At 37.2% G+C, this 12798-nt stretch overlaps 1 protein-coding gene across 1 annotated transcript in view; it reads left to right on the forward strand.

The window, feature by feature from the left end:
- cpped1 (calcineurin-like phosphoesterase domain containing 1) overlaps window positions 1-8447 on the forward strand; it is a 120109-nt gene extending 111662 nt beyond the window's left edge. The window contains exon 6 of the mRNA XM_062056223.1: window positions 3802-8447. Within this exon, the coding sequence (XP_061912207.1) occupies window positions 3802-4028 (227 nt within the window). The 3' untranslated portion in view covers window positions 4029-8447. The remainder of the gene's footprint in view (window positions 1-3801) is intronic.
- Window positions 8448-12798: the final 4351 nt, after the last annotated feature.

Consider the following 12798-nt stretch of genomic DNA (forward strand, 5'->3'; position numbering starts at 1 on the left):
TAGAATTGTGAGAACAAAAATGAATGTATTCTACATTTTGAAATAAGGCAGCAACATAACAAAATGTGGAAAAAGTAAAGAGTTGTGAATACGGATGCACTGTAAATGGACATAAGTGCGGAGAAAATAGTTCTGATCACGTTCACACTTTCTACAAGATTTGTAGACGAGACAGGAATGTCTTTGTTGGAATTTTTGCCCATTCATCCAGAAGAATATTTGAAAAAAGAATTCATTAAAAAAAAATCCTCTAAGCATGCCTTAATTGATCTTGTTTTGTACACTGGGGCAAAGTCATGCTAATAAAGATAAGGGCATTCCCCAAACCAGTGTGACCAACTCCTCAGCAGGGAAAGTACGCATTGACGGTCCGAAAAGTTTCTAGAAGTCGCCAGATAATGTCATCATCTTGGCCATGTCACATGTAATTTTAGAACTGTAGAAGAGAGGAATAACTTCATGGAAGAGTAAAAACATTAAAAACGAAACAAATATGCAGTCCAGGACTAGGTATATTGTACAGTAAGTGATGTCAGATATCTATCTCATTCCACACTGCGTTTTTTGGCCAGCTAATCTCGAATGTTCCTCATGTTAGGCGCCTTATGTTAGTTTCTATTTATTATTTATTACGGTGCTCCTGTATTGCCTTTTTTGTTACTGCTTTTCTTAATATTCACTGGGACCTGAGTCCAAATTGTGTACCGTATATGTGCAAATGTGTACAAGTATGACAAACAAAGCTCCTTGAATCGTGAAATCCTTGAAAATGATCTCCATCAAAACTTTCTATGTCTACACACAAACACGTGCACGTGCTGCCATGCACATTTTGTCCAATTAGAAGCCTAGAAAAACAGCAAAAGCTGACCTGTGGCATTACGCCTTTGTTATTATAATGTTTATTTTGATATACCAGATATACAAAGACATGTACGTTATATTTAAAACCAGCCTGCACTTTCACAGAGCCCTGGGAACATTATGAATCTATTTTAAGTACCTAAAGTGCACATACTCGTCTGTGCTGGTGAAACCCAACAATTTTGTAGAATTATGAAACGTTTAAACAGCAACATGGTGATATATTACATGTAGAGTGAAGTGTGCATTATTTCTAAAATCAGCGCACACTAACAAGGAGCCAAGAAAACCTCTTGAATGTCTGAGTGCGTCTGTGCACTTTGGGCACTTGAAGAGCAGAGGGAGCGGAGAGCAAAGAGTGTAGAGATGTTGACCTACAATATATACATTATACCCCCAAAAAAGAAACCATACAGTTATGGATTGGCGGGTACCTTTCACATTTGAACTAATATGATACCTATTCCCAGCACCTGGTATAGTGGTACTCAATGGCACCAATGTATGTACTGTTGTGTGTGTTAATGGTAATTAACTCACACACACATATATATATATATATATATATATATATATATATATATATATATATATATATATATATATATATATATATATATATATATATATATATATATATATATATATATATATATATATATATACATACAGTATATATATATATATATATATATATATATATATATATATATATATATATATATATATATATATATATGTATATATTTATATGTATATATATATATATATATATATATTTATATGTATATGTGTGTGTGTGTATATATATATATATATATATATATATATATATATATATATGTATATGTGTGTGTATATATATATATGTATATATATATATATATATATATATATATATATATACATATATATATATATTTATATGTATATGTGTGTGTATATATATATATATATATATATATATATATATATATATATATATATTTATTTTTATATATATATATATATATATATATATATATATATATATATATGCACGTTAGGCCAGGAAAAAACACAGAGGCTATATCATCCCTACAAGCCTGTTTCACAGGTTTTGGAAACCTGAGAAACAGGCTTGTAGGGATGATATAGCCTCTGTGTTTTTTCCTGACCTAACTTATATTCCGCTCTACCCCGGTATTGAGCACTGTATAACGGACAAACCACAGAAACCTCAACCATAAATATATATATATATATATATATATATACCGTATTTTTCGGAGTATAAGTCACTCCGGAGTATAAGTCGCACCGGCCGAAAATGCTTAATAAAGAAGGAAAAAATCATATATAAGTCGCACTGGAGTATAAGTCGCATTTTTTGGGGAAATGTATTTGATAAAACCCAACACCAAGTATAGACATTTGAAAGGCAATTTAAAATAAATAAAGAATAGTGAACAACAGGCTGAATAAGTGTGCGTTATATGAGGCATAAATAACCAACTGAGAACGTGCCTGGTATGTTAACGTAACATATTATGGTAAGAGTCATTCAAATAACTATAACATATAGAACATGCTATACGTTTACCAAACAATCTGTCACTCCTAATCGCTAAATCCGATGAAATCTTATATGTCTAGTCTCTTACGTGAATGAGCTAAATAATATTATTTGATATTTTACGTTAATGTGTTAATAATTTCACACATAAGTCGCTCCTGAGTATAAGTCGCACCACATATATAATAACACTTACTGATTTCTAGTGTCTTTCTGGCCCTATTCTCAGCCTCAGGTGTGCTTTTATATAGACTCCTACATATGAACTGTTGGTATGATGTGGCAAATTCATTATTTAATGGTTCACTGTGAGCACAGTGTGCTCTCACGGAAATATTCATAAATTAGGTCACCTTTCGTAGTCTGTGTGCTGTTTGATTATGCAGGATGGTGGACATGATGATTCAGGGCAAGTTCACAATGTTGATGCCAGTATCAGCAGTTATGCAAGTGATTTTTGTCAGTCTTTTGGGGGGACATCGGGCGGGGCACTCAAAATGCATTAATGGTCTTTATTTAATTTCTTCAGTACTTCTATTTCATTTTGTAATTACTTTTTACCCTAAATACATGTGTCTGACTCCATTTATTGCTGGCAAATCATAGCTCTCCCAATTCCTTCCTGTCCTTAAAGCACTCAAACGTCATCCTCTTGTAACTATCACTCTTTCAATGCACATCGTTTTGGTAGTAATAAACGGCACCAACGTGTCCCTTCCCAACAAGGTGGGGGGAAAAAATTGCATGTATAAACAAATCATTTTGCAGCCTGACTTCAAAGAAAAGTTTGTTCCGCATATAATTTCAGGTGGTCAGTGACACGGCGCCGCTGCTGCAGGGCTGAGCCGAACCTGCGTCGCTCTGATGAGAATTCCGCTTGTAATTGAAAATAAATTGAAACTTGCGACACCCAAATGCGTGTCGCTGTTTTTTTTTTCTTCAAGAAGAAAAACACTACCTAATTCTGTCTCTCTTTTCTTGCCAATTCCATTTGTCTTACAAAATAGTGCCTTAATGTTAATAGTGCAAGTAAGTTTTAAGTAAATTACACCAACCAAAGAAGTAAAGCTGCATAATGTGGTTTTAAATACTTGTGTTAGCTCTAAATGTGCTATTTTAAACTGCATCGACATGGGGGAACATTAAGTGGCTCTGTGTTGGCCTATTTTGGTCGTCTGTGCTTTGAGGTGTTAATTGTACATCTTTCATTGGTATTTGGGTGGCTAAAGGACAACAAGGTCAGAGGTGGTGTGAAGCTCATGGCATCAAGCCTATTTATAGTGATATGTCCCCCGCAGAGGCAGAACAAAGGCACCCACTAATTAATCCCCCCTTCTCGCTTCTAGCTCGTGTCATACCTGTTTGACCCTGTCTCTCTGCAGGGGTGAAGGCGGTCTTCTCTGGCCACTATCACAGAAATGCAGGCGGCTGCGACGACGGCCTCGACATGGTCGTGAGCTCCGCCATCGGCTGCCAGCTGGGCGAGGACACCCACGGCGTCAGGGTGGTGGTCGTGACTGCTGATCATGTGATCCATCGTTACCACACCTTGGATCAAATGCAAAAAGAAGGGATGGATGAGGACCTCAGAAAGCTCCTACAAGCCTGATGATCTTTAAGGTCATTTTTTTGTGTAAATGGGATTTTTTTAATTAAGACTTACCAGTTTAAAAACACATTATATGACAGTGGAACCTCTAATGTCGAACCCAAGCCATTCCAGAACTCTGGTTGACTTTATATATGTTCAGATTGCATTGTTTTCAGTTCATACATACTAAAATACTCCGCTGTTGCTTTTTCTAATAGAAATTAGCGTACAGTTAGAACTTGTATCTGTCAGTAGACTCCATATGGAAGCGCTAAAAACTACAACATGGCTGACAGGGTGGAGACGCAGTCAAAGGGGGCTTGGCCTGAAGGAGGGCATCGGTACGTAAACAAGACCGCCCACAAAACGACACATTCTGGAGAGACAATCATAAAGCAGTTTGAAAATGGTCTGTAAAAAATAAGCTATGCAAAATGTGGACCAAAGAACCACTATTACATGTTATGTAGACCAGTGTTTCTTAACCATAGGGCCAGGGCCCATTGTTGGGTCGTGAGCGCCCTCTAGAGGGCCGCCAAAAAAATATCGGTTTCTCAGCCGTGCTATGTTCTTAGTTGTAATACACTTTTCCACCCCTTGTGGCAGTAATGACATTATCAAACAAACAGAAGAAGTCTGAAGCTGAAGTTTGAGAAGTTTCTTAAGCGCTAACAATTTGACTAAACTGGTGAATTGATTTACGTGGACCCCAACTTAAACGAGTTGAAAAACTTATTCGGGTGTTACCATTTAGTGGTCAATTGTACAGAATATGTACTGAACTGTGAAATCTACTAATAAAAGTTTCAATCAATCAATCAATCAATCAAAGCTGTATTTTCATTTACACTTCAACTTTATTGACAAATTAGTTAAGAAACATGTTTTACTATTAATTTAGTGAATTTATTTTAGCACTACATAATTGTAAGTAAAATAACTTTTTTCTCAGTCATTTATGAGTCCCTTCCTTTGCAGTATATTTGGTTAGTACTTGTTTTTATAATCAGCTTGACTTAAGCCTAAGGTTTATGTGTTAAATGCAACATAATATGTTGGTTTCCTATCATTTGACAAGGTGGTAAACTACAAGTAGGTTAGATATAATTATTGAATATGTATAAAATCAAGAGTACGATTACTAATTCAGTGTTAATATTTGAGTGAGACCGGGGCCCCTCTGTGGTGGAAAAGTTGTACCCCGGGGTCAAAAAGGTTAAAAACCCCTGATGTAGACCATGAAGAAGTGTTTTAAATGTACAAAACCCAAAACCAGTAAAGTTGGCTCAATGTCTAAATTGTAAATAAAAACAGAATACAAGGATTTGCAAATCCATTTCAACTTATATTCAATTGAATAGACTACAAAGACAAGATACTTAACATTCGAACTGGTAAACGTTGTTATTTTTTGCAAATATTAGCTCATTTGGAATTTGTTGCCTGCAACATGTTTCAAAAAAGCTGGCACAAGTGCCAAAAAAGACTGAGAACATTGAGGAATGTTCATCAAACACTTATTTTGAACATCCCACTGGTGAACAGGCTGATTGGGAACAGGTGGGTGTCATGATTGGGTATAAAAGCAGCTTCCATGAAACGCACAGTCATTCACAAACAAGGATAGGGCGAGGGTCCCCATTTTGTGAACAAATGCGTAGGAAAATTGTCGAACGGTTTAAGAACTACATTTCTCAACGAGCTATCTCAAGGAATGTCAGAGGAGGTTCAGAGAATCTGGAGAAATCATTACACATAAGCGGCAAGGCCGAAAACTAACATCTAATGCCCGTGACCTTCGATCCCTCAGGCGTTACTGCATCAAAAAGCGACATCAGTGTGTAAAGGATATCCCCACTTGGGCTCATGAACACTTCAGAAAACCACTGTCAGTAACTACAGTTTGTCGCTACATCTGTAAGTGCAAGTTAAAACTCTACTATGCAAAGCGAAAGCCATTTATCAACAACACCCAGAAACGCCACCGGCTTCACTGGGCCCGAGCTCATCTAAGATGGACTGATGCAAAGTGGAAAAGTGTTCTGTGGACGTCGTCTTCTCCGGACCAAAGAGGAAAAGAACCATCTGTATTGTTATAGGTGCAAAGTTCAAAAGCCAGCATCTAGGATGGTATGATGGTATGGGGGTGTATTAGTATGATGGTATGGGGGTGTATTAGTGCTCAATGCATGGGTAAATTACGCATCTGTGAAGGCACCATTAATACAGAAAGGTACATACAGGTTTTAAAGCAGCATATGTTGCTATCCAAGCAACGTCTTTTTCATGGACGCCCCTGCTTATTTCAGCAAGACAATGCCAAGCCACATTCTGCACGTGTTACAACAGCGTGGCTTTGTAGAGTGTGAGTACTAGACTGGCCTGCCTGTAGTCCAGACCTGTCTCCCATTGCAAATGTGTGGCGCAATATAAAGCGTAAAATACGACATTGGAGACCCCACACTGTTGAACAACTTAAGCTGTACATCAAGCAAGAATGGGAAATAATGATATCTGAAAAGCTTCAAAAATTGGTCTCCTCAGTTCCCAAACGTTTACTGAGTGTTGTTTAGAGGAAAGGCCATGTAACACAGTGGTGAACATGCCCCTGTGCCAACTTTTTTGCAATGTGTTTCTGCCAGTAAATTCTAAGTTAACGATTATTTGCAAAAAAAAAATTAGTTTCTCAGTTTGAACATTAAATATCTTGTCTTTGCAGTCTATTCAATTGAATATAAGTTGGAAAGGATTTGCAAATCATTGTATTCTGTTTTTATTTACAATTTACACAACGTGCCAACTTCCCTGGTTTTGGGTTTTGTAGAATAAAAACCATAATATAACCCCTTTAAGACTCAATACAGCTGCCTTTGTGCTAGGTACTTTTTCTTTAGCCACAATTTACTGAGCAACCAAGACCACTTTCGTCACGTCATCAAAACACAACACACACTTTTTGAGTTGGATCCTTTATCTGCTTACCGTGCTGAAGTGTCACAGAAATGTGCTGATAAATGTTTTTGTTTGTTCTTGTATTGTTCTACGAATGAGCTTTGAGACTTTGGAATGTTTGGCTTTTGAGGTTCCACTGCTGTGAATTATATTTCAGAGGAGTCAAAGCACTACTCATTCATCACGTTATCTCAGAACAAGCATGTTTTTTCATAGTTGCAATCGTGCTGGCTTGTTTGATCTGTTTCTGCTATTTGCCTTTGCCACCGTTATATCCGCCATCCTATGCAAGTTAAACACAGGTGCTTTTTATGTCATGATATTGCACGTTGTTTTGCCACTATCAAGCGCAGCTCCCTCCTGTATCGTACACTGTTTCGCAGCACTGTAAGTGTCAGTGTTCATGTATGTCCCCCCCTGGTGGAACTCATAGGAATTGAGGAAACGCTGAAGCGACACGGATGCAATGTACTCGCAACACTAGCTATCGCTGCTTCCTCTTTCCTCCTTTACCGTGTGACGACAGAATTATGAACAATCGATCCAACGTTAATGAAAAATCTAGATGTAAGAATAATATATTGGTTATTAAGTCATCACAGATAATATTAGTACTATGCCCCCTAGGGGTATTAGCAGAATTTGACAAGACACAGCGCGATCACATCATTGCGTTTTTTTGTCTATGCAATTTTTGTGACACTTACGTAATTAAAATGTTAGCATTCAAAATACAGCAGTTAATTTAGTTACATAATATTAGTGTGTGATTGGTGGTGTTTATCTTGCCACACTTCAAAATCTCACCTGTCCACTTTGCATGTTATCATTAAATGCATCATAAAATAGCTGGTTTCAGGCTCCTAGTGCAAATTTAAGCCACTTTTTCCTCCAGCTTGTCTATGTGGACGCACACACAACGTGTACAAATGTCTCAATTCAATTACACACACAGATACTCTCACAATAACCCAGACTTACTGGTAAATAGTTCTCATGGCAACCCTCTCGCTACACATCTGTGCGTCTTGGAGAGGCCGCTAAAGAGCGTGTACAGTGTACATCTGTGTGTATGTGCGTCTGTCCGGGGTCCGCTTAGTATCATAAACGATTTTCCATTAGTATCACTGCTACTGCCAGATTCTGTCACATCCTCCCCCCCCCAAAAAAAGGTGATGGAGAGAGAGGAAAGTGAGCATTTGAAAGAAGTGACTATGAGCATATTTTTTTGGAAGACCATCTCTTTTGTTCCCTGCCGAAGCAAGAACTTTACATCCTTATCTGTAATCATATTATACAGTAGGAAGGGGATTCATTTAGCCCTATTCGTCGCGGTTTACCTGACACATGAAACGTGACAAATTCCCTACTGTAGCACAAGTTGTATTTAACCTGTGTAGGAGGTGTCTGCTTGGATTGAATGGCCATACAGAACACCTGTGACCTGATTGGTAGTATTTTTCTAATAAATGCTGATTTTATCTAGCTGCTGCAAATTGTCGTGATTACAAAATGGTGTTTTGCAATATTTTCAATGGAACAACAAAAATATCTTGCTGGGTGACACTGTAGATTTTATAGTAGTCACTGGCCTAAAATGTTACCTTATTTTTAAACTTTAATGAAGTTACAACATTTTAATGAAGTTATGACATTTTGTAGTGTCATGTACTACTTAGAAAAAGTTACGGATACTGTATTCAAATTTTATGATGAACTTATAATAAACTATAACCTTCACAGGTAAACTAATTTGACCTCTACATTTTTGAGTGTGCATGTCCAAACTGCAAATGATTTGCCACTTGCCAAGATTTAAAAAGAAACACATTTCCCTAGTTTTAAAAGCTATTTACTTAGTTTTAGTCATTGACATCATAATCTTAATTTTAGGTTGTTGTCGGTTCTAGTTTAAAAAAAAATTGAATTGAGAAAATAACTATTCAAATATCTGTTAGTTTTCCTTAAATAGAAACCTACATTTAAGGATTCTGCCACAAGCTTCTGGTTACATATTTGACCACTCCTCTTGACAAAATTGGTGCAGTTCAGCTAAATTTGTTGGTGTTCTGATATGGACTTGTTTCTTCAGCATTGTCCACACGTTTAAGTCAGGACTTTGGGAAGGCCATTCTAAAACCTTAATTCTAGCCTGATTTAGCCATTCCTTTACCACTTTTGACGTGTGTTTGGGGTCATTGTCCTGTTGGAACACCCAACTGCGCCCATGACCCAAATTCCGGGCTGATGATTTTAGGTTGTCCTGAAGAATTTGGAGGTAAACCTCATTTTTCAATGTCCCGTTTAAAGCACCAGTTCCATTGGCAGCAAAACAGGCCCAGAGCATAATACTACCACCACCATGCTTGACGGTAGGATGGAGTTCCTGGGATTAAAGGCCTCACCTTTTCTCCTCCAAACATATTGCTGGGTATTGTGGCCAAACAGCTCAATTTTTGTTTCATCTGACCACAGAACTTTCCTCCAGAAGGTCTTATCTTTGTCTATGCCAGAAGCTTGTGGATGGCTACCAAAAGCGCCTTATTGCAGTGAAACTTGCCAAGGGACATGTAACCAAATATTAACATTGCTGTATGTATACTTTTGACCCAGCAGATTTGGTCACATTTTCAGTAGACCCATAATAAATTCATAAAAGAACCAAACTTCATGAATGACCAACAAGTATGTGCTCCAATCACTCTATCACAAACAAATAAGAGTTGTAGAAATTATTGGAAACTCAAGACAGCCATGACATGTTCTTTACAAGTGTATGTAAACTTTTGACCATGACTGTGTATATATGTATATATATATATATATATATATATATATATATATATATATATATATATATATATATATATATATATATATATATATATATATATATATATATATATATATATATATATATATATATACTGTATATCAGTGGTTCTTAACCTTGTTGGAGGTACCGAACCCCACCCGTTTCATATACGCATTCACCGAACCCTTTTTTAGTGAAAAATAAATGGTAAATGGGTTACACTTGTATAGCGCTTTTCTACCTTCAAGGTACTCAAAGCACTTGGCCACTATTTTCACATTCACCAATTCACACATTGATGGCGGGAGCTGCCATGCAAGGCGCTAACCATGACCCATCAGGAGCAAGGGTGGAGTGTCTTGCTCAAGGCCACAACAGACGTGACGAGGTTGGTAGAAGGTGGGGATCAAACCAGGAACCCTCAACTTGCTGGCACGGCCGCTCTCCCAACTGCGCCGCCCCCAAAATGTTGTTGTTTTTTTCAAATTCAAGACAAAGTTATGTTTTTTTTACTGGTGCACAAAATGAACCGTGCATGAACATCACCTTGTTCAAAGAACAAAACCAACACAGGGCATGAACTCACAACAAATTACACACCTGCAATTCAGATACAAAATTAGAGGGAACATTGTTTGGGGGGTATCCATAATACGCTGATAGGGAGAAGTTTTTTTTTACACGATGAGTCGGGTGTGTCCTGACGTCCGCGGCGGAGGCTCCGCCGAACCCCTGAGGCCGACTCACCAAACCCCTAAGGTTTGATCGAACCCAGTTTAAGAACCACTGCTGTATATACATTAACAATATATTTTTTACATAAGCTGCAAAAAAAATATTTAAATTGTACTTTAAAAACTGGCAGCTCAGTCACCAGAATGTTACAGTAAAAGCAGCATATAAAGAAATTAAACAAATGGAATGGAAAAACAATAGCACTGTTTTTAGCGGGGGGTGGGGGGTGGGGGGGGGTTTACTGTAAAATCTTGTTGTTTTAGTGTCTTACTGTATATGGAAAAAAAACAGTACCAAAGTTGATTTTACGTTAAAAAAAAACGTAAAAATCTTTTGTCAATTTTACAGTCTACAATTTGATTGATCATTTGTTTTGAAATCATAAATCAAGCAGATATTTAAGTACAGTATTTCTTTATTTTAACAACAAATATTTTTGGAATACATGATAATATAATATTTTGATTTTGATAATATTGAATTTTGAAAGATATGTAATTGCATGCAGTACATGATTTTTAATGTCAAAAGGGAAAGAACAATTATAAGAAAAGATTAAGCATTTTATTAACGCACATTATTTCAAGGCTTTCGCGGGCCACATAAAATAATGTGGCGGGCCAGATTTGGCCCCGGGGCCTTGAGTTTGACACTTGTGTTTTAGAGTATTTATTAGTAGCCAGTGATAAGCTATATTTTTGATGGAACAGATTGTAAACAGAGGTCACAACACCGAAAGTATATTACCTGAGAGGGCGTGGCTACAGGATAGAGTTGCCACATGGGAAATAGTTTATAGATAGTTAAATAGTTTACATATAGGTCTTTGCAAGCATGTCATAGAATTGCACAGTACATTTGCAATGATAATAATGTTAGTAAATTGTCTACTAAAAATGATGTGGTACATAACATGGGACAAAAGAGGTTGTCGAGGAGAAGACATCCAAAGGTAAGATATAGTGTAAAACTGCACCCAATTGCAGGAAATGTAATCTTGATTTTCAAAATGTTATTTCAGGGTCTTTTCTCAAAGAGCCTACATCCCTGTATTTAGTAACATAGTAACATCAATTGTCAGAAATGGGATAAGGAACACGTGATTCAATTCTGGATTCAGCATTTATTTATGTTTTTTACTATTGGAAGGGTGGAGGCATGTTTTACTAAAAATGTCAACGCTGTTTTTATAAGTGAATTTTTTTTATTTTTTTTTTGTAAGTTCAATCCTACAAAACCCAAAACTAGTGAAGTTGGCACGTTGTGTAAATCGTAAATAAAAACAGAATACAATGATTTGCAAATCTTTTTCAACTTATATTGAATTGAATATCAATCAATCAATCCATTTTTATTTATAAAGCCCTAAATCACAAGTGTCTCAAAGGGCTGCACAAGTCACGACGACATCTGCGGTACAGAGCCCACATAAGGGCTCTGTATACACTGCAAAGACAAGATATTTAATGTCCGAACTGAGAAACATTTTTTTTTTTGTTAATAATCATTAACTTAGAATTTAATGGCAGCAACACATTGCAAAAAAAGTTGGCACAGGGGCGTTTTTACCACTGTGTTACTTGGCCTTTCCTTTTAACAACACTCAGTAAACAGGCCAGTCTAGTACCCGCACTCTTTTACTATGAAGCCACGCTGTTGTAACACGTGCAGAAACTGGCTTGGCATTGTCTTGATGAAATAACGTTGCTTGGATGGCAACATATGTTGCTCCAAAACCTGTATGTACCTTTCAGCATTAATGGCGCCTTCACAGATGTGTAAGTTACCCATGCCTTGGGCACTAATACACCCCCATACCATCACAGAGGCTGTTTTTTTAACTTTGCGCCTATAACAGTCCGAATGGTTCTTTTCCTCTTTGGTCCAAAGGACACGACGTCAACGGTTTCCAAAAACAATTTGAAATGTGGACTTGTTAGACCACAGAACACTTTTCCACTTTGCATCAGTCCATCTTAGATGAGCACGGGCCCAGCGAAGCCGGCGGCGTTTCTGGGTGTTGTTGATAAATGGCTTTCTCTTTGCATAATAGAGTTTTAACTTGCACTAACAGATGTAGCGACAAACTGTAGTTACTGACAGTGGTTTTCTGAAGTGTTCCTGAGCCCATGTGGTGATATCCTTTACACACTGATGTTGATGCAGTACCGCCTGAGGGATCGAAGGTCACGGGCTTAGCTGCTTACGTGCAGTGATTTCTCTAGATTCTCTGAAACTTTTGATGATATTACGGACCGTAGATGGTGAAATCCCTAAATTCCTTGC

The sequence above is a fragment of the Entelurus aequoreus genome, linkage group LG08, assembly GCF_033978785.1.
Source record: "Entelurus aequoreus isolate RoL-2023_Sb linkage group LG08, RoL_Eaeq_v1.1, whole genome shotgun sequence".
NCBI lineage: Eukaryota > Metazoa > Chordata > Actinopteri > Syngnathiformes > Syngnathidae > Entelurus > Entelurus aequoreus.